Source organism: Acipenser ruthenus, chromosome 22 (genome assembly GCF_902713425.1).
Source record: "Acipenser ruthenus chromosome 22, fAciRut3.2 maternal haplotype, whole genome shotgun sequence".
Lineage (NCBI taxonomy): Eukaryota > Metazoa > Chordata > Actinopteri > Acipenseriformes > Acipenseridae > Acipenser > Acipenser ruthenus.
In genome coordinates, this window is record NC_081210.1 from 3296108 (window position 1) to 3318758 (window position 22651).

At 42.8% G+C, this 22651-nt stretch overlaps 3 protein-coding genes across 7 annotated transcripts in view; 1 reads left to right on the forward strand and 2 right to left on the reverse strand.

The window, feature by feature from the left end:
• The window catches only part of iqck (IQ motif containing K), a 12433-nt gene extending 8616 nt beyond the window's left edge, over positions 1-3817 (reverse strand). Inside the window, exons 1-6 of one of the 2 annotated variants that reach the window (XM_034053116.3) lie at positions 3672-3817; positions 3146-3273; positions 2892-3024; positions 2349-2446; positions 1442-1494; positions 666-743 (exon numbers count right to left, since the gene is read on the reverse strand). In XM_034053116.3, the coding sequence (XP_033909007.1) occupies positions 666-743; positions 1442-1494; positions 2349-2446; positions 2892-3024; positions 3146-3273; positions 3672-3723 (542 nt within the window). In that variant the 5' untranslated portion in view covers positions 3724-3817. The remainder of the gene's footprint in view (positions 1-665; positions 744-1441; positions 1495-2348; positions 2447-2891; positions 3025-3145; positions 3274-3671) is intronic. The other variant, XM_034053115.3, reaches the window with a different exon arrangement.
• Positions 3788-8118, forward strand: knop1 (lysine-rich nucleolar protein 1). 4 transcript variants are annotated; one of them, XM_058995801.1, is made up of 5 exons: positions 3788-3861; positions 4547-5557; positions 6141-6200; positions 6597-6659; positions 7210-8118. In XM_058995801.1, exons 2-5 carry the CDS (start codon positions 4547-4549, stop codon positions 7534-7536), a joined length of 1461 nt encoding a protein of 486 aa, XP_058851784.1. In that variant the 5' UTR covers positions 3788-3861; the 3' UTR covers positions 7537-8118. The 4 variants fall into 4 exon arrangements, with proteins under 4 accessions (XP_058851784.1, XP_033908673.1, XP_033908672.1 ...); XM_034052782.2 differs by having other exon boundaries at positions 3826-3914; positions 6141-6185; XM_034052781.2 differs by having other exon boundaries at positions 3827-3914.
• Positions 8119-9026: 908 nt separating this feature from the next.
• Positions 9027-22345, reverse strand: vps35l (VPS35 endosomal protein sorting factor like). Its single transcript, XM_034052779.3, has 31 exons — positions 22277-22345; positions 20967-21066; positions 20399-20575; positions 20150-20272; positions 19716-19740; positions 19200-19276; positions 18536-18664; positions 18348-18432; positions 17928-17984; positions 17515-17611; positions 17097-17144; positions 16911-17004; positions 16397-16474; positions 15997-16119; positions 15474-15520; positions 15150-15261; positions 14773-14889; positions 14400-14453; positions 14047-14127; positions 13845-13907; positions 13562-13647; positions 13165-13245; positions 12806-12869; positions 12618-12716; positions 12337-12414; positions 12006-12120; positions 11548-11687; positions 11239-11404; positions 10821-10939; positions 10038-10184; positions 9027-9461 (listed from the first exon to the last, which is right to left on the reverse strand). The coding sequence occupies exons 1-31, from the start codon at positions 22291-22293 to the stop codon at positions 9363-9365; spliced, it is 2898 nt and encodes a 965-aa protein (XP_033908670.2). The 5' UTR covers positions 22294-22345; the 3' UTR covers positions 9027-9362.
• Between the last annotated feature and the right edge of the window lie 306 nt (positions 22346-22651).

Below are 22651 nucleotides of genomic sequence, written 5' to 3' on the forward strand. Positions count from 1 at the left end.
AACCCATTAAAAAAAAATGCAGTGTTTACATAGTATTGAAACAAAACACTGTGGTGTACAAACTATGGGAGAGAGGCTTATAGATAAGTTACCCTGTATATTTGGAATCATTTACCTGCAGAATTACTGTTGTTACCATTTATTTAAGGCAAATCTAAGTGCCTTTCAGTGGGGTTATAGGATTGCGAACGTCTGTGTAATTTCTCTGAAAATGGGGAAAAGGTTGATGAAGAGAATACCATTAAGTGGCCGATTGTGATGTCACCGTTTGAATTGACATTGCAGTTGAATGGAATTCTGAGGGGCTGATATGGAGAATATAGCATGGTAAAAACATAGTGAGACAGCTGATGTCATGAATAGGGTTTCTCCGTGATTTGACATGGAATACAGAAGGCGAAACGTGAGCTCTGATTGGCTGAAAGATCCCGAGCAGTTTATAATTGTGGCTAGATATAAAACTACCTGTGAGTGCTATCGGGTTTACCTGCTCATGTGAATCTTTGAGGCTTTGCTATTGTGTTGATTTATTTTAATTATGTAAAATATGTAACAAACAATAAATAAAAATGCCTGGAAAACTGCTAGCTTTGTACAGAACGCAGTATATAACTATAGAAACAGAATGTATAACGTTACATGGTGGTGCTGGGGTGAGTACTCACTGTTCTCTGAGCCAGTCCCTGACAAATGGAATCTCATCAAAGCTCACAGGCTCCTGCTCTAGTCGCCGTGGGTTCTTACTGAAGACAGGGAGAGAGGAGATGGAAACTGACACATACACATACGTAACTTGTTTTGCTGCACATAGAAAGTGTTGTATTGGCAGCAATGGCGGAAAAAGGCACCAAAAGCAGTGACAATTTGAACTACACTGCCCCATTAGCCTGCCATGGAGGGTCCACTTTTGCCAGAAGAGGATGAGGCAGCAGCTCAACATACCCATTCAATCCTTGGCCTTGCTTTTTAATCCCACTATTTCTTTGCCAGTGAATTTTAGTTCTCTCATTGTAATGTTCAAAATGGTAAAACATTATGCCCAAGTGTATATACACACATGTCCACTGCCTCACACACACCCACACAGAAATTCTGTTTTCTTCTCTAGCAAATGTTTGTTTTGTTCTAGAATTTTTTTTTAATAGTGTATAGTGGCACCTGCTGGCTGCCTGGTGCAAATGTGGTTATTGTTTTCAACACATTACTGTGTATAAATAAACCAAGACATGAATAATTATTATAACAATAACAATACATTTCTCTCTAAAATGTACTGGATAACCTCTAGTAAGAAGTTTTCAAAAACAATCACTGTATTTGCAGTCTGAGAAGCAGTGAGAAAGCAATTCTAATGTTAAATTCGTATCTAGTTTCTGTTTGAAATAAAGACAGTTGGGGTACCAGACAATTTACAGGAACATGGTTTTGCTTTTAAACTTACTTATATAGCCATTCAGTCAGGAAATCACATGCGTTGAACCTGGTTCGCTTTCTCTGAAATAAAACAAATAATAAAAAAAATGCATGTAACAATTAGTACAATGTTTGACAAATCCAGCTGAGTGGTTTGATTTTTTTTTTTAGCGGCATCCTTGCAGTTCGTGTACAGTTCTGTCTGCTGCAGTGTTATATATTAGCCTAGAAACATAAATTAAGTTATCACAGCGTCTAGCTTAATTATTCAGAAACAGGGTGGTAACTCTGAGCATTTTATCTTTAATCCTTAAAAATGCTGTGAGCATCCACAAGTGTAAATATCACATTGTACATTTTGTTTCTGTCTCATGATAAATACAGCTTTTGTTATTGTTGACGCTATACAAGTTTCACAGGACAGCTGCTTGCAATAACCATTGTTTTTTTTTTTTACAATATTTGTATGGGATTTTGTGTGTTTTCAGTGTACTTTACAGCACGTTGCAAAGCTTTTAGTGGATTGTACTGCAGTAAAGGTTTACTGTACTAGCAATCAAACACCTTGGTTTGAAAGAGTATGCAGCAGTGCTGCCTGGTTCTCCCATGGCCTCCCAATCCCGTTTCTTGCCCACTTGACAACCCTGGCTGGAAGGGAAGGAAGTTAGGATTAGGGACCAATCAGTACTTTCCACCTACTATGAGAGTATATCCTGTTTCCTATGTTTCCATGCCAGTGAGCTGGATTAAATCAAAACTACAATGACACCATTTTAAAAAGTAAAGCTATAGCAAAAGAATAAATGTTTTTGTTTTTTTTTCTGGCCAGGGTGAACTGTACAGAGTAACTTATACAAGCTGGGTAAGATATACATAGTAACTTTTATTAGTTAGTAGAAATGATTTCCGGCAAGAGAATGGATCTGTGGACTCACCTCAAGACAGCATTCCCATTGTGCCTGTGCCAGCATGGCCTCCATTCCTGGGAGTAGCGCAGGGAACAAATAGTTCTCCAGGTATTCCTTTGGAGAGCCTGGGTGGGGGGCACAGAGTCATCAGACAGAATGTACAGTCAGAGTCATATTCCATCTTACGGAATTAAAAAAAATATGTTTTTTACTTTATGATAAGAGCAGATGGCCAGTTAATTCAGGTAAATATCAATGCATGTTTTACAGTGAGTGCATTAAGTGAGCCGCTCAGAGAAGCTCAGTGAAAGAAATGCTCCTCATGAGCAGCTCAGAGCGCTGCAGAGCAGGCTTCATCAGTGATCCGAGCAAGTGGAAAAATTCTCGCTCTGAGCCGCTCACTTACTTAACCATGTCTAACCCAGAATAGTGATTACTATGGCTTTCATACAACAACCTGCTAAAGAAATGATTGAATTCATCCCAAATAATTCTATTCCCGATCCCAATCTCAGTCCCTCCTCCCACTGCCATCTGACTCCCACTCCTGGAGACCCAAGCGAGGCTCACATGTGTGTGGGTCAATGATTTCCGGCGTGACCAATTTGGGCTGGGGGGGTCTTGGGGCCACAGCGTAGCCTGCCAGCGCGGGGTGAGAGCACTGCGGTTCAAAATCATTAAACAGCCCTGTGTCCACTGCCACCTGTCGAGGAAGAGAGGTTTTGTGACTCTGACTCTTACTTTAGATCCAATAGTTGAGTGATCAAAGTTATAGATAAGCATCATATGGCGTGACAAGTACTCCACTCAACAAAGATATAGACCTTGGATGCCATGATCCCGTGGAAGACTGGCGAGTGCTTGCTGGCGCTGTACTGCGAGACACAGGTTTCAACCGAACATGTGTCAGAGGCTGCATTCTCCAGTGGAGGCGGGTACTGAGAGTCATATTCTGTGAAGGAAACACAGTCATACAGGCAATTATTAAAAGCTGTGGCCTGCCGGGATCTCACATTGATCCACTATGTATTTGCAATCCTCTTAAAACGTTTTCTATAACAATTATTTTCCCATTTTCATGCTAAACAGGTAGCATACTTTCTAGAGAGAAAAAAATGGCACAGCTGTAGCCTCAATAACAAATAATCTACCTTTGAAAAAATATATATTCTATAGGAAACTGTAAAATAATATAGTTGTATGGATTGTTTCGCTTTCCTCACCCCCAACGCACGGTAGTCAGAAAAACAAAGAAACATTATATTTTACTAGAATTTTACTTGTATGCCCGCAAATTAAACTTACTTATCATTACAGTAAATAAATGTGTATTGGTGTTTACAAACGTACCGTCACAAACTTGCTGCCACAGACTTTTTTTTTCTCCTATAATTTTTGCCATGACGGTCAGGTTGCTAAGGGCGCACCTTTCAAATTCTATCGGTGGAACTGAAGTTTACTGAACTGCGCTCCGCGGTTGCCTGGCAACACGAGAAACTTCCACTTACCAAGGGTGCCCAGCGGTTCTCTTCCGGGTCAGGTCAGTGTACGTACGTCCATGTGTGTTTTGTGAGTTCCACGTGAGCGTAAACGGTGAGTTAAAAATAATTAATACAATTGTAAAATCGCATAGATAAGGAGTTTGCATTTAATGACACCAGGATTGATTAAAGACAGTTTACACACGCAATCGACCAAGGCAGGAGATGGGACCGCTTGTGGCAATTTTGGAGAATAATTTTCTTATTGTCTTGTTTTGGTAGGGTATGGATTGTACTATTATTACAGTCAAAGAAACAACTCGGACAGCTTCTCCAATAAAGTCTTAAATAGTATACGTTTTTGAGATGGTGAATTAGGATAAAATAAATGTGTATGGATTCTCCTAGTTTCAATTTATAAACAAAACATTACCTTCACATATCCTCCAACTCTAACGATTCGGCCGGTACAATATAATCTGTCTTACTTTGGCACCGGTGTGTAGTATTATAAAGTGGTGCATCATCACAATGTGATATGCGTATCAGAACTTGACCCGTGTAAAAGGTCGATTTCTTTTTTGTTAGACCCAACAGCGGCACAGTTTTTGAATGGGAGTGGAGATTAACTGTTCCCTCTCATTAAAAGTAAGGCTGTGATTGTCCTCTGCATATAAAGGGCTTCAATCTCCCCTATCCAACGTGCATTCAAAACAAACACATTTACAAGTTGTCTTTCTTTAGATGGCACAGAAAGAAGACGAGCATCGTATGATTGGAGGGACTGCAATTGAAAAGAAGAAGAAGAAGTCTAAAACGACCGAAGAAAATGGGGCCATAAAAATGAAAGGGAACAGAAATGAGAATGAAGGTGAGCAGAGGGGTCCAGAAGAGGGAGGGAGAGACACTGGAGAGCAGGAGATTACCCAGAAGAAGAAGAAGAAGAAGAAGAAGAAGGAAGTGAATCAGGAGTATGGACACAGCCCAGACACAGAGGAGGGAGGTCAGGAGATGAGAAAGAAGGTGGTTAAAACGACTGGAACTGAACCAGTAGAGGACAGGGACGAGGAAGAGAATCCAAAGTTAAAAAAGAAAAAGAAAAAGCATAAATCAGAAGAGAGCGAAGAAATCCAGCAGCATCCGGTCAAAGCTGTGAAACAAAAGCAAGCCGGAGCGGAGAAGAGAAAGAAGAAAAGAAAACACAAGGAAATGGAGCAGGAGGAGGGAGGAGGTGTTGAAGTTGAAGAGGAAAAAGGAGTGTGTGCAAAAAAAAAGAAAAGGGTGAATGATGGGAGAGGGAGGCAAGAGGATGAGGGGGTCATAGAGCCTAAGGGGAGCAAAGAGAAACAACTGAAAAAAAGGAAGAAACGGCTGGTGGAGCAAGAGGAAGGAAAAGAAGAAGGGAAGAAAAAACAGAAAGGGGTGCCAAGCGAAACCGTGTCCCCGCAACAAGAAATGCCAAATAAACAAATTAATAAAAAGAAGAAAATGAAGAAGTATCTGTGCAGCGAAGAGACGGAGAGTGTTGAGAAGGAGGGGACGGTGACCAAGAAGAAAGGGAAGAAAAAGGAAAAGTTAGATGCCATTCAGGAGGGAGATGATGTGGAGAGGGAAGACGGAGATGGCGGTTCACTAAAGAAAAAGCAAAAAAAGAAGAAAGTAATGGAGGAGGTCAAGCTGCTAACAGCAATGGAAAAGAACAACAAGGGAGTCAAAGTGAAGATTAAAATAGAAGACGAGTACTATGGAAACAAAGTGAGTTTCATTAAATCTCATTACTTACTGTACCTCCCTTTCATTTGCCTGCTAGTCGTTTTAACTCATTTCACAATGTTAGCTTAATTACTAATTGCTAAAGTGTACACCGCGCAATATCACTGTTTTACTGTTTTGATATATTCTGGGAAGCTGGTTGCAGGAGATAGACTTGGAGTACTTATGTTAATGTTACTTTAATGGGCCCCAACTAGAGCACATCACCACTGCATACAGGATTTCTTCAATATTAGTGCTTGGTTTAGTACTGTAAGACAGTGGTGAATGATGTAACAAACTGTTTACTATAGGAGGCTGTGTGGTCCAGTGGTTAAAGAAAAGAGCTTGTAACCAGGAGGTCTCTGGTTCAAATCCCACCTCAGCCACTGACTCATTGTGTGACCCTGAGCAAGTCACTTAACCTCCTTGTGCTCCGTCTTTCGGGTGAGACGTATTTGTAAGTGACTCTGCAGCTAATGCATAGTTCACACACCCTAGTCTCTGTAAGTCACCTTGGATAAAGGTGTCTGGTAAATAAACAAATAATAATACTTAAAGGAGCTTTCTTTTTGTTGTTTCATAGCCAGAGTTTGAGATTGTCTCTGTGAAGCCTGGAAACACAGATGAGGTGAATATAGACAAGGTATAGTACATGACACTTCATCCTTACTTCATCCTTACACCCAAACCTGCTCCAGATTTAAGTTTTGAATCCAGGTCTTCCAGGCAGTGGGCTCACAGTATAACTGTGGTAAGTGGGGATGCTATATCTGACAATGGCCATCTGTCTCTGAGATTTCATAAAACAAAACCAAAGAAAAAACATTCTGATTCTTATGATATTTACCGACATATTGTGATCTTAGCTGGAGAAGTACAGTGCAATAGGCTCGGAGACAGGTGTACATTTTAGTATTCCCCACTGGGTCATGTTGAGTATTTTGTGAAATTGTTGGATGGGAAAACTAGTTGTGATAGGCTATGTACCCCTGTTGCTGAGCAGTGAGTAGCTGGTTCTCACCCCCTCTTCATCTCTCAGGAACGTCGACGGGCTCTTCAGGAGGAGATTGACCGTGAGTCATGCCCCCCTCCACACGATCCGGTGAGTGCAGAGCAGGCTGTAGTTATGGGGTACAAATGTCAGTAACCAGGGTCCAGACAAAGTCTCTGTATAAATCACTTACTCAAAAATTGTTAACAAAAAAGAGCTCATAATGTGAAAGACAGACACAAGTCTGATAGTAAGAAACTGTTAACACACACACAATTTCTTTGTCACCCATAGTTGCAATTTTCCATGCTAACACAAATGTATACTTCATTGCATGTCCCTGCATCCATGCTGACTTCCTATGTGCTGTAAGTTACTGTTGCTATCGACTGTAAAAACAGGATTCAAATATTTTGGTAACATGAAATTTTCAGGAAACAAATGTCAGTCCCCTCAATGTACAGATTTATACGATATTACGGTTTCAGAACTGCATCAGATTTTTAAGGTGAAACTATACCTTGAAATTCTGTTCACGTGCTCAGTACGTTACATCTGATGTGTTGTATATGATGCACTGGGAATATGTAACTGACCCTTGCTGTTGGTCATTTTAGTTCAGTTTAATGACATGCAGTCTCTCTCTCTCTCTCTGTCTCAGGTAACGGGAGCAAGTTTCGGCCAGTGGGGCACCGCCACCTTCGGAAATGTCGACCGGCAGAACAAGTTCCTAAGGCTGATGGGTGGGTTCAAGAAGTCTGGCCAGTCCCTGGCCCCAGAGGGCGGGGTCATGGCGGAGCGACCCAACATGGCTCTGAACCAGGCTGACCAGGACCAGCTGACCCGCGGGCTGCAGGGGGAGTTTGACCGTGCCCAGAACCGGCGACTCCACCCACAGCAGAAAGGGGTGGGGCTGGGGTTCCAGTCTGCCCCCAGCAAGTTCCGCATCGACCGTGAAGCCTCCAAATCCGTCAAGTTTGAGGACTAACCCCTGAAGGACCGGAGACAAGAATAGCTGCAGTTGAAATTAATGGTTTCTGTTTACATTATTGTAATGATAAACAGTGACATTCCTGTACCTGCGTCCAGATGTGAAGCACCAAGTCAACTCAGTAACACGATGGCGATTCTTGAAATGCTAGCTTTTTTAATTGTTTTTATTCATTCATGCTTGAAAGCAAGCATCCCACTGGAGGCTTAATCCATTCTGCCCTGTTCATACCTTCACCCTTAGAGACCTTGCCTGTATGCCCATCTACCCCCCTTCTCCCCTTTGAGACTGTGGCGTCCCTCATTCTACCCCTTCGTTACTGAATACAGGACCCTCCTTTGAGAATGTTATCTACCCCCTGTTTGAATCATGTTCTAGTCATGCAGCAGCTTTTTGATTGTTTTCTATGCAGAGACCTGGAGTTTTGGATCTGACTGCAATAAGTCAGGTCTTTACAGTTTCTGATGCCACTATGTGGAACTGTCAGGGCTCGGAGACCAGCTGACAGCCATTTACCACAGAGATAAATAATCTTTGAGTCTATTGTGTAAATGCAATAAAATGTATTGTGCATTCATCTTTTTCTGTGTAATGGAATGTCAGACTTTCTTTCTGTTTGGAGCTGTTCACTAGATTTGTATGTGGTTTCCTGCCTAAACCTGGATTGAATTTGAAGTCGTATCCAGGCTCGTTTCAGAATTCTCAATGTTTGTATTAATATGTTTTTCCTACACTATAGTAACCTGTTCAATCTACTTCTAACTCTTGAAAGGACTTGTAGCCTTATTTCATGCACAATTTGTTGCATTTTGTTTTATTTCTCGTTGTTTTGAATATGTTTCCACTTTGATGCTCAATTATTTCCTCTCTCCTTTTAAATTTCTACTCGGTCCCACCTCTCGTGATTGGCTGTCTATACGCCAGTACTCAGGGGTGCTGAATAGTTCTGTTGTCATTCCTCAGTGTGGATAGCCTGGGGGTCTGACGTCTTTTAAGAGACACAAGCAAACTCCGTCTCCACCTAAGCCGCTGCTGTGTTTCCCAAGGAGCTTGGTCTGAATCCCAGTGTACTGGCAATGCATCCTCTCCATGGTAAATTACCTGTTTGGGCTTGGGGTTACAGATCTAGGACCTGTGCCACATGGGCAGATACAAGCCTCCTTTGCACAGTATAGATTAAAATAGGTGGACATATTCTTGATCCCTCTACAGTTTTGTCTGATTAGATCTCGTGATAATTGTACTACTTATTTTTGAACCCTAAAACACAGGACAAATAATACTTAAATTAATGAAAAGGTGCAACTGAAATAACCTTTTTTTCTTCCTGGTGAAAATTGTCTTCAATAGCTACTAGGGAGTTCACAGCTGATGATCATCAAACTGCGCTGACAATTACTGTTCTTTTTGTTTTGTTTTGTTTGTACAAGCACAGTATATTAAAAAATAATTCTATTAATAAATAATAAGGAATTGACAAATTACTTCAGTGCTATTGAATCAACAGTATATTTATTATATTGTTACATTTTTATCACAGTGCTCCATGTATAATTAATATTTTTTGGCACTGCATCACACACTATGTACTTCAGGCATCGCCTGGGAATTCTGTGACTTTCTGAGACTTGGATGATAGTGGGTGATGTAACAGAACTGAGTACAGAAATCCTGGATTAATATGCCATGCTGCTAACCCTCAACCCTGTCCCATAAATCATTTGCAGCCTATAAAACCTTATTTGTAATGCACGTGCGCTTTTTGACATTAGATTTTTTAAAGACGGAATGCTGATGACGGCCAAAGAAAACCACTGTGCACTTCAGGTCCTGGACTGCAGGGGGAGCCGCAGAGCCAGCTCTGCCAGGTGGTTCATGTCAGGCTGTTGGCTCTGTTGCTTGATGAACTCCAGCGTGCGCACCTGCAGACAGAGGACAGGATCAGACACACAGCCAAAATCAATATTTACACTTGCAGAGAGAGTTGATGACCCCTGCAAAGTGCATCAGCCAGCCCATTCCAGACGGTTGCCAGGCTGAGGCGCTAGAGGCCGCAAATCTAGGCTGAACCCTAGAAACATACATTTATGTACTGAACATACAACAGCAGCAGTGTGGGTAGACAATTATTTAGCTGATCCAAACCACGTTTTATAAAAAAAAAAAGTGGCTTTGACCTTAAATGTAAACAGACAAAACTAAAAAAGAGAGAAAATAAAAACTGGTAGGAATGCAAGTCACTACTCCACAAAATTGTCAAAATGCTTTTCCTCCTTTATTTTAAATGTCATTTTCATCGTGAACGATAATGTTTTTCACCAAAATACGAAAATGACCAAAAAGTACTTTTTCATTTACTTAAAATAAAATAAAATACACATTACCAATAATTACTTCAAACCATATACAAATGTAAATCAAAGTAGGTGCATTTTGAATGTACTGCACCGTTTGATCTGCTCAGTAACGGAATGCTTGCACAGCGCTGTCAGACTGACCGTGGAGCGCATGTCTGCGTAGCCGTGCTTCTGGCCCAGGGTCCACAGGTTCACTGCCAGCTGGTTGAGACGGTTGTTGCGAAGGTCCCCGTGAGCCAGCAGACAATTGAAGAGTGAGAGAGCGAGGGAGCTCTGCCTGCGCAGCGTCTGGAACAGAGACAGAAAGCTGAGGGAACACAAAACCACTTTGTGGCTTGGAACGTGGTTTCAGGAGACTAGGTTTTGGGCCACTTCACGACACACCAGGGGAGACTTAGGGGTTTGATAAAGCAAAGTTGCCTCAAACCAGGTCTCCTGGAACAAAGTTTCAAGCCGCTGTTCCTGAAAAAGTGGCTTTGTGTTCCCCCAGGAGAGGATGCTCTGTCTTCCAACTCCCTCCACTACCGAGTAACTAGCAGAGATTTTTTTTTTGCCAAACTAACTTCTGATCTTGACTCCAAGGAAAAACAGGTGCAGTGCCTCAAAGTTTAAAAATAGTTTTTATTTTTGTAAAGGGTTTTGCAGATCATGACCATGCTAAAGATGTAAAGGTGTTTTGTATAAAATGCAATCCGGATTTTGGAATAGAATACCCCAAAGGGTAATCAGTTATATTACTAAAAGAAAAAGAAAAAAGATAGAACTATTAAGAAATGTACCATATTTGGCATCTACACCTGTATTGGTATGCAGGTCGAATTACTTTTTTTGGTCTTTTTATCTATAACAAATCCTGAAGATGTAAGCTTGTTATTGTGCATTATAATATTAATAATAATAATAATAATAATATCCCCCACTCACCTCCTCTTTCCCCACCGTTTTCAGGTGGTCCAAGATCTGTCCAATCAGGGTCTCGCACAGCTTGTTGATCTCCGTTACAAACTTGGGGTCCCCCCCGTACAACGTCTCATTGGAATCCACTGCAGGGAGGACGAGAAGAGAAGGATCATCAGCATTACTGGGGTTTTAAAAAGTAGCAGCTGCAATGGGAAAATGCGATTATATCCTGTGATTTCGTACATATTAGAGTAAATGATTTGGGTTATGATTTTTATTTCACCATTCTCTCAAACCAACTGTGGAAGTAGTCTGTGATAGCAAGGTTACTATGTAGTGTGTGCAGACATGTAGGGGAATATGTTTCAAAGCAAACCCCAGTGCATTACTGTGCAGCTGCAGGTTTTTGTCGTTCATTAAGCGTTGATACAGACGTTTGTACCTCTGGGGATGTGGTACAGGTAGCTCTCCTGGCTCATGGCTGCCAGTAGGGGCAGGGCGCTGGTGTACACTCGCACTTTAGCGTCGCTGTTGTCCTCCCAGGTATAATCCTGGACCACATTGAGGAGCCCGCGAACCAGGTACAGCACTCCCTGCTCCGGGTGATCCTGAGAGAGAGAGAGGGGGGGTCATGAATGCCATCGAGGACCGAAGGGGGGGCGCGGAGTGATCCTTTTCTGGGTAACCCCAGTTTGGTTTCTTTAATGATAACACACTAGCACTGAATGTGGACTGGGAGGGCAGGACTCACCGGCACCACCAGGAGGGTGGACAGGAAGCTCTGCAGGAATTCCAGCAGGAAGCCCTCAGAGGGGCGGAGCTTTCCCTCCACACTTACAAATCGCGGGACCTCAGGAAGCAGACTGATGGTCGCCTTCAGGAAAGCATCAGCTGAGAGAGAGAGAGAGAGAGAGAGAGAGAGGTTTGATCCTGAACCACGCTGAGGACCCCAGGCAGCAGGTACAGCACCCTGTACCATACTGCTGTTTTAATGCAGTAACCGTACACAAGTACGCTTCAACTAATATTTATCTTGCACTATTCTTATGAAGCATCCCAAAGATGCAGTTATGTGTGTGTGTGTGTGAGCACCCTTACGTTTCTGTTTCTGTGTGGAACAGTGTGTTCTAATGTTATCATTTTCCTAGTAGTACATTTCTTAAAAGCTATTTTTGTCTGGCTGAAAAAGGGTTGGCTGTCAGTACTCACCCTGGGAAAGACACTGGTTGGCTAGTGCGACCTGGCCGGAGTGCAGGTACAGATTGAGCCGGTTGAATATGCCAGTCAGGGAGGGGATGGTGATGAAGCTGTAGGCGGCGCAGGCCTGCAGAGACACACACAGCCACAGGGGGTCATTGTGGAGCCAGCCCAGGTATAAGCCACACCCACACATTCAGATCCCTCCCCATAATAAATTACAATTCTCTCCAAACCACACCCACAATCTTATAAACCACACCAACAAAACTGTAAAACACACCCACAAAACTACAATCCCCTACAATAAACCACAGCCATAATAATTTCAAGCCCCACCCACCCGTACGAAGGCTGCAGTCTTTCGGGAGTGCGTCCCTCTCATCACCCTGCGAGTCTCCATCGCCAGCTGGTTCACCGTCTGAGGAGAGGACACCACAGAGGGATTCTTTAAACAAATGAACACCACAAAGTCCAGCGGACGAAAAGTTTTGACCAAAATGCTTATCTCAGTGTCATCACTGCTTACTTAAGTTTAATGTTTGTAAACTTTTATACTAAACAAGTAATTTAGCGTGAATGGCATTTGGTTGAATGCATTGAATTAAAGAGGAGTCGACTCACGTGGATGAGTTGCACCAGGACTGGCTCCAGGTTACAGAAGGTGGCTCGAGCTTCCACACAGAAACTCAGCTGCTGCTCAAAGTCACGACCAAACGACACCTGCAAGGAAGACAGCATTTCATTTTCTAGAAAACCTTCCACGAGTCAAAACCGGAATGGATATACTGATAGACTGCAGCAGTACACACCATTCTGATGAAACCGTTTATTAGGAGTGCCAGTGACCTCTTCTCATCTTCCAGGGTTAGGGCACTGAGGAGAGACAGAGAGATTAACAGTGAACCCTACAAACACACAGCCATAATAGAACAAAAGCCACACACACACGCGCTTATGTTTTTACCATTTGTTTTACCAAAAACTAATTGAATAAATCTACACTCGTCTCTCAAAATAAAAATACCGTGCATATTGTTCATTTTCGTAATATTTCTTCCCTTTTAATATTCTACTATCACTGCATTAATTGAAAGGAAAAAATCGAGAGATTAATTTAAAGGCTGCAATGATTTGTATCATGTTCTCTGCAGCAGGCGAGCGTTCTTACTTGACAGAGTCGTGCATGGTCTTGCACACGTGCAGCAGTGCGTTGAGGATCACTGGGTCTCTCGTGGGCTCCTGCTGGTACCTGACAAGGGAGAACACAGTGAAAGAGAAACGTGGGAGGGAGGGCGGGCGACTGTCTATCGACTACTCGCATGTAACGGCAAACAATCAATAAAAAAAACTTATTTGTGAGAAAATGGTTACAGGGGAGGGCCATGCAGAAAGTTGGTGTGACTCCACTTGCCCATTTTCTATGACCTAATTTTTGTGGGGGAGTGACCTAGACAAATAATGTTGGCATTTTTATGTTTGTTTCAAAGGGAAAAGTATACAGTGACGTATGGGCTCAGGAAATCTCTTGAGCTGGAATGACACAACCGACACGATGAGCCACTGACCTGATGAAAACCTCCATGATGGCCCGGCACACCTCGACCCGGACGCTGTCCTTCTGGAACATGTCAAGGAAGGGCAGGAACCGGTCCTGAGGGGGGTCACAAGGACTGTTTACACCCCACGATACCCCATCTCCTCCTCACATCCCCTCCCTACTGACTCAACAACCCCTTGGGAAGCTGTTCTACACAGATCTCTTCTGAATATTTACAATCATATCCAAAGTACTGCAGTTAATGCTCTCCCTTCTCGTGCCCTCCACGCCCCACCCGCACCGTCACTCACCACTGAGAAAAGCACAGAGAAGTCGTGGAAGTACATCAGGATCTTCTGGATCACAGACTGCAGCTGAGAAACAGGAGAAGAACATTTGTAATTGTTTTTTTTTTTTTTTTTTTTTTAAATACTGTATAATAGCCAAGTAAGCAAGGTGATGTATCTCGAAAGTTATATCCTGGAGATAAAGTTCAAATAAATGTTTCAATACCTGTGGGTAGGCCTCTTCGAAGGTTCGGTCTGGGGTCATGTGTTTGATGATGTCAGCCAGCACCGTGTTCACCTCTCGCTTCTGTAGAAACAAAAGGAACCCACGGCCTTCTACCACGTCATTCATTTATTAACAGTCAGTACTGACTGTGAACACAACAGCAGCTATTACCGTAGCTGACAGGTATTGTCCAGTAGGGGAGCAATGACACGGTTCATTGATAGAAATAAAATCTGAAAAAATGTGAACTATCAGCATTGAATACCAAGGGTTAAGGTTGCATTATTTAATATCCACCCCTGCTGTGAATAGACAGACAGACAGACAGACAGACAGACAGACAGAGTACTCACAGTGAAGTGGCGGCAGGTGAATTCTACCCAGATCTCAGCACAGTTGATGTAATCCTGGAAAAAATAAATGAAAAGGATATAGAACAAAGCTGTCATAGTTATGTTCTGGATGAATATATAGAAGCACTACTGCTCATTTCTGCACAAAAAATGTTTCTTGCTAGTTTTATATTGTTGCATTTTTTTTCCCCTCAGATTATTTGCCTTGCTTCAAAACAGGGCCCCTTTATATATTAACATAAAATCTAAAGAATGTGTGCTTTCCTTGATATGACGGCTGTGTGTGCAGTGTGGGGTGATGCACGGGCTGCGTGGTCTGGTTGAGATGCGAGTCGCAGTGTGTGGTCTGGTCAGAGGTGTGAGCAGGATTTACCTGCGGACCACGAAGCTTGGTGACGACCTTCCAGGCCTCGTTCAGGATGGTCAAGCGGTCACTTTCAGGGGGGTCAGCGCAGGCCAGATTCCGACCCAGAGAACCAAACAGCAGGTGCTGAGCGAGAGAGAGAGAGAGAGATTGATTGACCGTTATTCATCATTAAAGGTATTAGTTGTAAAAATTGCCAGAGCTTTAAAACATAAGAGTTTGGTAAGAATCTACTAATTATTAAAAATCCAGTAATTTACACATGGTGTGATACATTTTGGTTCTGTTTACCCCACTACAATAATGATAGAACATTCATTAAATCTGACAGGTTGGATCATGTAGCACTAAATCATTAAGTAACAACAATGTAAATCCTGTGTCACCTTGGGGAAGCCAGCTTCGTCGCACTCCTTGATCATTGCGATGAAGTCCATGGCTCGAGCCGCAATGAACTCCGAGCGGAATGCAGACATCACCGAGTTCAGGAGCAGGGCGCTGTGAAAAGGAACAAAACACACTTCCGATCGAGAGGGTTCTGGACAGCCCTAATGCCACTCACATTTAATAACAATACATTCATGTTAAAAAGGTACTTGAACAACCCATTACCGCAGCTGTAACCACTAGCCCACACTGCCTCCCAGTACCTCTGCTCGAACAGCTCGACCACACTGTCTCCCAATAGCTCTGCTCTAAGCGGTACTTACTTGTTTCCCAGCTTCTTACACCTCTCCATCATCTCTGTTAGTAGGGCCTGCAACGCAGAGCAGGGTTGAGGATATTAACAGGAAGATGGTCAGCAGGTAACCATTGATCTCCACTGCTGACTGGAAGATTCTTTATGCACTTGAATATCCAGGCAGCCACTTAATCTCTTTTAATATCATATAATAGTTTCATACCATACGATGTATCACTTATATTATTAACTTTAAAACCTGACTTGCCTATATGTATAGCCGACAGCACTGCCAGTAATAAAATCGATATCGATTTTTTCTGAAATAGCAGCTTCAGTAAATCACCCCAGTAAGTGATTCAATAGAGATCGTTGCATGTACAGGAACAGCATTTAGTTGAAAGCCAGCTGTAGGAATTTTCAATACTGCAGTAACAGCACTGAGAAGCACAAATTAAATAACACAAGAAGCTATTTACTCTTTAGCACTGCTAAGGGAGATGCAGATGGAGAGCGAGAGGGTGAGGGAGAGGGAGTGAGCTGACTGGTACCTCTGGAGCCCGGTAGGCCACACACTGCAAGATCCAGTCGATAGCAGGAGAGTACAGGGTCAGGTAGACTGGGATCTCAACACGCTGCAGCACCAGCTGATTCTGAACGGAGTCTCCGTGGATCTGAGAGACAGAGAGGGGAGATGCATAATATTCAGACACTATTCATAATGCAAAAACAAGCAATGAGAGCTAAAGTCAAATTGGTTATTTTTGCCTTTACCTTGTGGAAGTACCACGATTTCTGTTTAGATGTTTAAAAGTAACTTTATAGAGTTGAAAGAGTGAAGGAAAGGCTGTGGTTTAACTGATCAACAAATAGCTAACGTGTTTTGCAAGGAAGACACTTTAGTTTATGTAGACCTCTGTTTTAATTAGCGAAACAGCTGGGTTTCCATACCTGCTTGAAGGTCGTCAGAAGGTCAAAGAAGTTCTTGTTCAGGCTGTCTTTCAGCTGAGGAGCCACCTCCATTCCAACCTGCAGAGAGAAATTGTATTTTACAGCTATAGCTGTAACGGGCAGTGTTGTGTGCTACACTGCCATTAAGGATTCTGTCCCATTGGTGAGGTGAGATGAAAAACTTTATAGCCACGAATGCAGACGAACCCAGCTCTTTCGTATTGTGGTTAAGATGATCGCTTGCGGTGCGAGGGGTCGCCGGTTCACACCCAGCCTCTGTCCTGTTACACATACATGACGCATTAACAAAATTAGGCGCTCAAAATAATTCAAATAAGTCTCAAGAAAGACAGGGGTGGGTTGATGTAGCATGTAAAGCGATTTAAGCAACTGCGCTTTTTTTTTTTTTTTTTATCATCTTCAGAAAAATCACCATTCATTCATGGATATTGCCATGGTAACTTTAGCATAGAAATATCAGCTGGTGTTACAAAGAGTCACAAAGCTCTTTTACCCTGCAGAGGTAGGCTCGGGCGTACACAGCCACTAAGGGGTCCCCTATTCCTCGGATCATGGCAGTGAGGCGAGGCAGCGTCTCCTGGATGCCCCTGAAACAGAAAGGGTCAATGTGAGATGGAGGGGTGTGCGTGTGAGAGAGATTTTCTCAGGATCCAGTGTCTCTGCAAGCAAAGCTACTCACAATTTTGACAGGAAGCGATTACACTTCAGGATGGCAGCCTCCACGTATCTAACCCAGGAGTTGAAGGAAAGCCGGAACGAAGTGTGGGCTCAAAGACACGATCCACAGAACTGCAATGTGTCTAATTGGGTGATGCACATTTGTCACAGTGTCTGTAAAACTGTATAGTGTAGTTTAAACTCATTCTACTCAATAGAGTGCCCTTAAATTGCCAGTGAAAGAAAAGAAATGGCGTGCTTGCATCATGATAACTTCAGGGTTTTTTCTGTGTTTAGTTAGTGGGTTATTAAGCCTATTTCCTCCATCTGCATTTTTTATTTATTTTTATAATTCACAATCGGAGACACCATTAGATAAGGTCTGAACTGCGTCTTGTCATCAAGCAACATAAGGCTGGGTAGGACTGGGTTAAGGATACAGCCGAGGAACAAGCTCTCGGATGGAGGCGATCTTGAAGAACCAGTTGAGACACGTCTCTTTGGCCGTATCATTCACATCGTCCGACGAGAAGGAGTCTGGGGAGAGAGGAGGAGAGCGATGGAAGCGGAGGAAAGGGGTCTGAGAAACTGTAAGAACTGGTTAGTAAGCAGGAGGGTCATAAACACTGTAAGAAACTCACACTTCCCCTGCACCAGGTTCTGCCCTTGTTTAAATGACCAGGTGCAAGGAATTTAAAGAATCAATCAGGTCTGGGAAGGTCTCTCCAATTATTTGTTCATGCAGCTACAGGGGAGGATTAACAGGGGCCTGATTGCACAAACTCTTGGCTCAAGACTCGGGAGTATGAGATTCGAACCCTGTAAGATAATCAAATCAGAGCCCTCCTCTCACCTGGAAGGGGTCGGCTGTCTGCACACATGGACCAGATCCGCTCGTACACCAGCCGTCCTGCCAACAGAACACAGGCAGATTAGGAATATAGCACAGAACTACAGTGGAGCAGAAAATAAAACTGCTAATGCTTCAGAACTACAAACAGGGAAAGAAATGACTCCTGTTGCATAGCAGTTTCACCGATTCCAGGTTTTACTATGTGCTTGATTAGCCATAGTGTATATCTAACAAGCTCAGGTGTGTCTGATTAAACTCCTAGTAAAAACCAGGAATGGGTCAAACTGCTATTCAAGGAGAGTCTCATTTCCATCCCTGGAGAATGTTACTGCAAGGGCTGCTTCTCACAGCCTATGTTGTTATTTTCAATTTCTGAAACGGTTGTTTATTCCACTTGGAAAACAGTGCGCTGACACTCACCAAAGGTGTCGAGGATGTCTGTGATGAGGACGAACTTGCTGGGGTAGAACTGGATGACCGCCGTGTCCGAGAGCAGCTTCGAGCACTGGGAGGAATGGGGAGAGAGAGAGAGAGAGAAAAAGTCACCCCACTGACAACTACTGAGAGAAATAATGCCATTACCAGACAGATGGGGCAGTCACACTGACCTGGATGACAATCTTGAGGGCCTTGACCTTCTGGTCCGAAGCCCAGGCCTCTTTGAGAGACTGGTTGAGCTCCTCGATGCGGTTCACATAGTCCTGCTGGGAGAGGTTGAGCAGCTCCTTCTGAGAGCCCTGAGCAGGGAGCGAAGCACAGAGATTATTGAGGAGTACTGGAGCCACTCCATGTGCTGCAGGAGGGACGTAGTTTTAAGGGACTTCATGCCAAACTTCTTATTTCAGATGCTAACAGGATTGTAGACATCCAATGGACTTTGACTGGCAGAAGGTGGCTTCCTCTATCGAATCCCGTTTGAGATTCTATTTTTGTTTGTGTGTTTGCTGGATAAGTGATTGATTAGCTGAAACTATTTGAATGGTGTTAGGATTTAGAATGATAAAGCGCCATCATATTTGCAGGATAGTTAAAGAATTACTACAAACAAAAAGTCCAGATATATAAAATATAGATACAACAAGGATTCTGTAGCACAAAAACTAATACGGTAACCCTCGCATTGTTTACAGATAGAATAAGTAGTGATCCTCTCTGCAAAGATTTGTTCAAATCTTATGGTACGTCCCTCTTCGGTGGTTTTATTTTCCTGTCTCAACAGTGTATGTATTGAAAACTGATCTGATGCAATGATAATCCCATGCCATGGCTCACCTCCTCCAGGTCATCTAGCTCTTCCAGGCGAGTCCTCACCTTCTCAGACACTGCAGAGCCCGGGCTGGGAGCCTTGCCTGCAGGGATCAAACACAAACCAGTCCATGAGAACGGTGTTGCCACAGAAACACAAACCAGTCCATGAGAACGGTGTTGCCACAGAAACACAAACCAGTCCATGAGAACGGTGTTGCCATAGAAGCATAAACCAGTCCATGAGAACGGTGTTGCCATAGAAGCACAAACCAGTCCATGAGAACGGTGTTGCCATAGTAACACAAACCAGTCCATGAGAACGGTGTTGCCATAGAAACACAAACCAGTCTATGATGAGAACAGTGTTGCCATAGAAAATGCTGATATTTGTCAGTGTTTTTTTCTTTAACTTAACCTCTTAATGTACATAAGGAATTGAGCTATTGCTCAAACAGTGAGGGACTTAACAGTTCAACACACACACAGACAAACACATACACCCACACACACAGCCAGACAGAACTGGAGAGCAGTGCTTACCTTTGTCTGAGCCCATGTACAGATTCTGAGGGGCAAAGGTACAAGAACAAGGAATTAGAAAGCAGTAGAAAAACAGCCAAACTTAATCTGAAAATACAATTGCAACAATCATTTTACTTAACTCATTAAAAAAACAAACAGGAGAGTATTTGGCTTTGAACCACAGAGCTCCAAATCCTCTCTGAAAAGCAGGTTGAATATGAAGTGAAGAAACTGTCCCCACATTTTTAAATTCAGATACAAAAGTATGATCAGATTTTAATGACCTTGAAGCAACATTTTCCACTCTTACATTTGTTTAGGACTTTGCCCATTAATCTTCTATCAGGCTGAAATGTATCAATTAGGCAGCCCAACGCACAGATTGCTAGTGTTTAAAGGAAAGACTTAATAATTCAATTGCAGTTTGGGTGTTGGCCCACAGCGTCACTCACAATGGACAGCTTCTCAGTGGTGGTGAACCTCGCCAAGATCTCACTGCGCTTGCTGGCCCAGGGTTCAAAATCACTGCCCACGCTGACTTCCTCCTCCTTGTCCCGCCTCTTCCTGCCAGGCTCCTGCAGGGACAGACACATCCTGTTGGCTGAGTGCATGCGTGTGTGTGCAACTTACAAGCTTTCTTAAATAACACTGGGACTTTTGCAATAGATTCTTTATAGTTGATGTAACCTCTCTTGTATTACCCCAGTGGCGGCGTTGGATCCAGAGCTCAGAGGGTCAGTCACGGCTGCAGCGAAGAGAGACAGCGGGTCGGTCCCATCCAGAAAAGAGCTGAGTGGGTCAGGGGCGGAGCTAGAGGATGAGGAGGAAGAGGAGGAGCTTCCCTTCCGCCCCGCCCGCCTCGTCTTGGAGTCTGTCACCTGCAGGGGTGGACACAGAGCACAGACTATTAAAAGAGACCACGCAATGTGAATTAAAACAGCATTAGTACATTTAACCACCTGTAAACAGCACGTTTCATCTACTTATTTATAAGATTGAAAGTAAGGTCCACAGGTTTACATAATCTGTATGGATAGAAATAGGCTTTTTAAATAAAATTTAAAAAAATGTAAAAAGAATGCAATCAGCCAAAATGCTGAAAACTTTCATTCTGCTATTTGATTGACTTTTTTTTTAATAGACATTATTCTGAACAGATTCATAACCTGTATAGTATACTAGTTTAATGCATGAAAATTTATTTACAGTCCTAGTTTATTCTTTTTAAAGAAACATACTGAAGAATGAAAGCATGTCAGCATGACTCACAGTGATGGGTTTGAGTGGGTGATACTCCCCAAACTCCACTGGCACCTGCTCCAGACGGCAGGACTCCAGCTCAGATTGGTAACGGCGGATTCGGGAGTGCCTGCCAGCGACACAGAGGAGACAGGGTGAGGACTGCCTTGGGACCCCCTTACCCAGGCTGCACAATGGAGCAGCAAATCACTCTTAAATAGTCAGCCAGGACCCATTGATTCAGGATTGGAGTTCTCTATCATTTAGAGCACCTTTTTCATCCACTAAACTGGGTTAAAATGTGACACTCTGAGTAAATATTCTTTTAGTTTCTTAGCCCTGAAAACCGATTTTAGGGAATGTACTGAAAAATGAAGAGAGTCCAGTCTATATATGAGACTAGTCTTAGTGACACTGGTTCTCAGTACTTTCATGTTCTTTTTATCTTTTGCTTATTATCAAATGTTGCCATGTACAGGTAACAGTGAACAAATGGTTTGTACAGTAGATGGCAACACTAAGTGTTTTTTGACAACACCGTACCAACATTAAAACTGAATTATATATTGCCTTGCAACAGAAACTTTTGAAAGCCAGTGTTTGTTTAAAAAAAAAAAAACGCACTCCTATGAATCAACAGCTTGTGACAATTAATTCAATCTTTAGCATTGTGCAGGGTTTAAGGTTTTTTGTTTTTTTTGGGGGGGGGGGGGGGGGTGGTGCTAATACCAGCACTGAGCACAAACTGGGACAACGCGTCAACATCATCAGTAAATATCTATCATTGCTTTAACTTCACAAACATCGCATTTACAGCCAACACGTCATATACTGTAGCTTAGTTGTTAAAGTTGCTCTTGCAAACAGCTAAATTACCAACAATATTCCCCGCAGTGGTTTTGTAGTCCGTGTTGGGTACCTCCCGAGGTCTTTTGGGCTAGGAATACTACATGAATGATTCATTAATAAAGTGGAGGACGCTGCACATATATTTTAATTACTGTAACTACATTGTGTACTGCCTGTAATTGGCAGGGTGGACCCACAACAGCCTAACTCGATGTCTATGCTGGGACTCGTTAAACAATCGTATTTCCAAATTATGCTTTTATTGAGATCCTGTGTATACCACACACAGACGCATCATTCCAGCTTTTTGCACAACATCTATTCATAGCGAACCGCTTATTCATGTCACCACATTTTCCCAACTTTAATTTATTTTCACATTAGTTTAAGAATATAGCTATATTTTTTTTAAAAAAAACAAAAAACAGACGTAACAACCCCTTTCCATAAAGGCAATAATTTAAATTGCGTTTAATGTGTATGTTTCTTACCACTGCACGGAAGCCATCTTCAAGTCATGTGACTGTCAGCGGCCATCAAACTTGAACTCTGACACCCCCAGCGCCATGTTCTTTAACGGCAGTGAACTCTGAGAAGTCCATGGCCGCCATGTTGCCTAACGCAACGTACACTAATGAACAGATGGTGCAGTGCAGTGCAGTCTTTTTCCAGTAACAATCCCAAACTGGTTTGTTTATTATTGTGTTACCCCAGTATAGGCAAAGCATAGCCAGTGCAGGTAAATGCCTTTTGTAGAACTAGAAGTGAATTACTTAATTTTAATTGCTTTTTTTTAAGTGCATCCTCCAGAATGCCTCCTTTGGCTCTTCAACTGAATAGAGATACCTACTTCTACTATTGAAGTT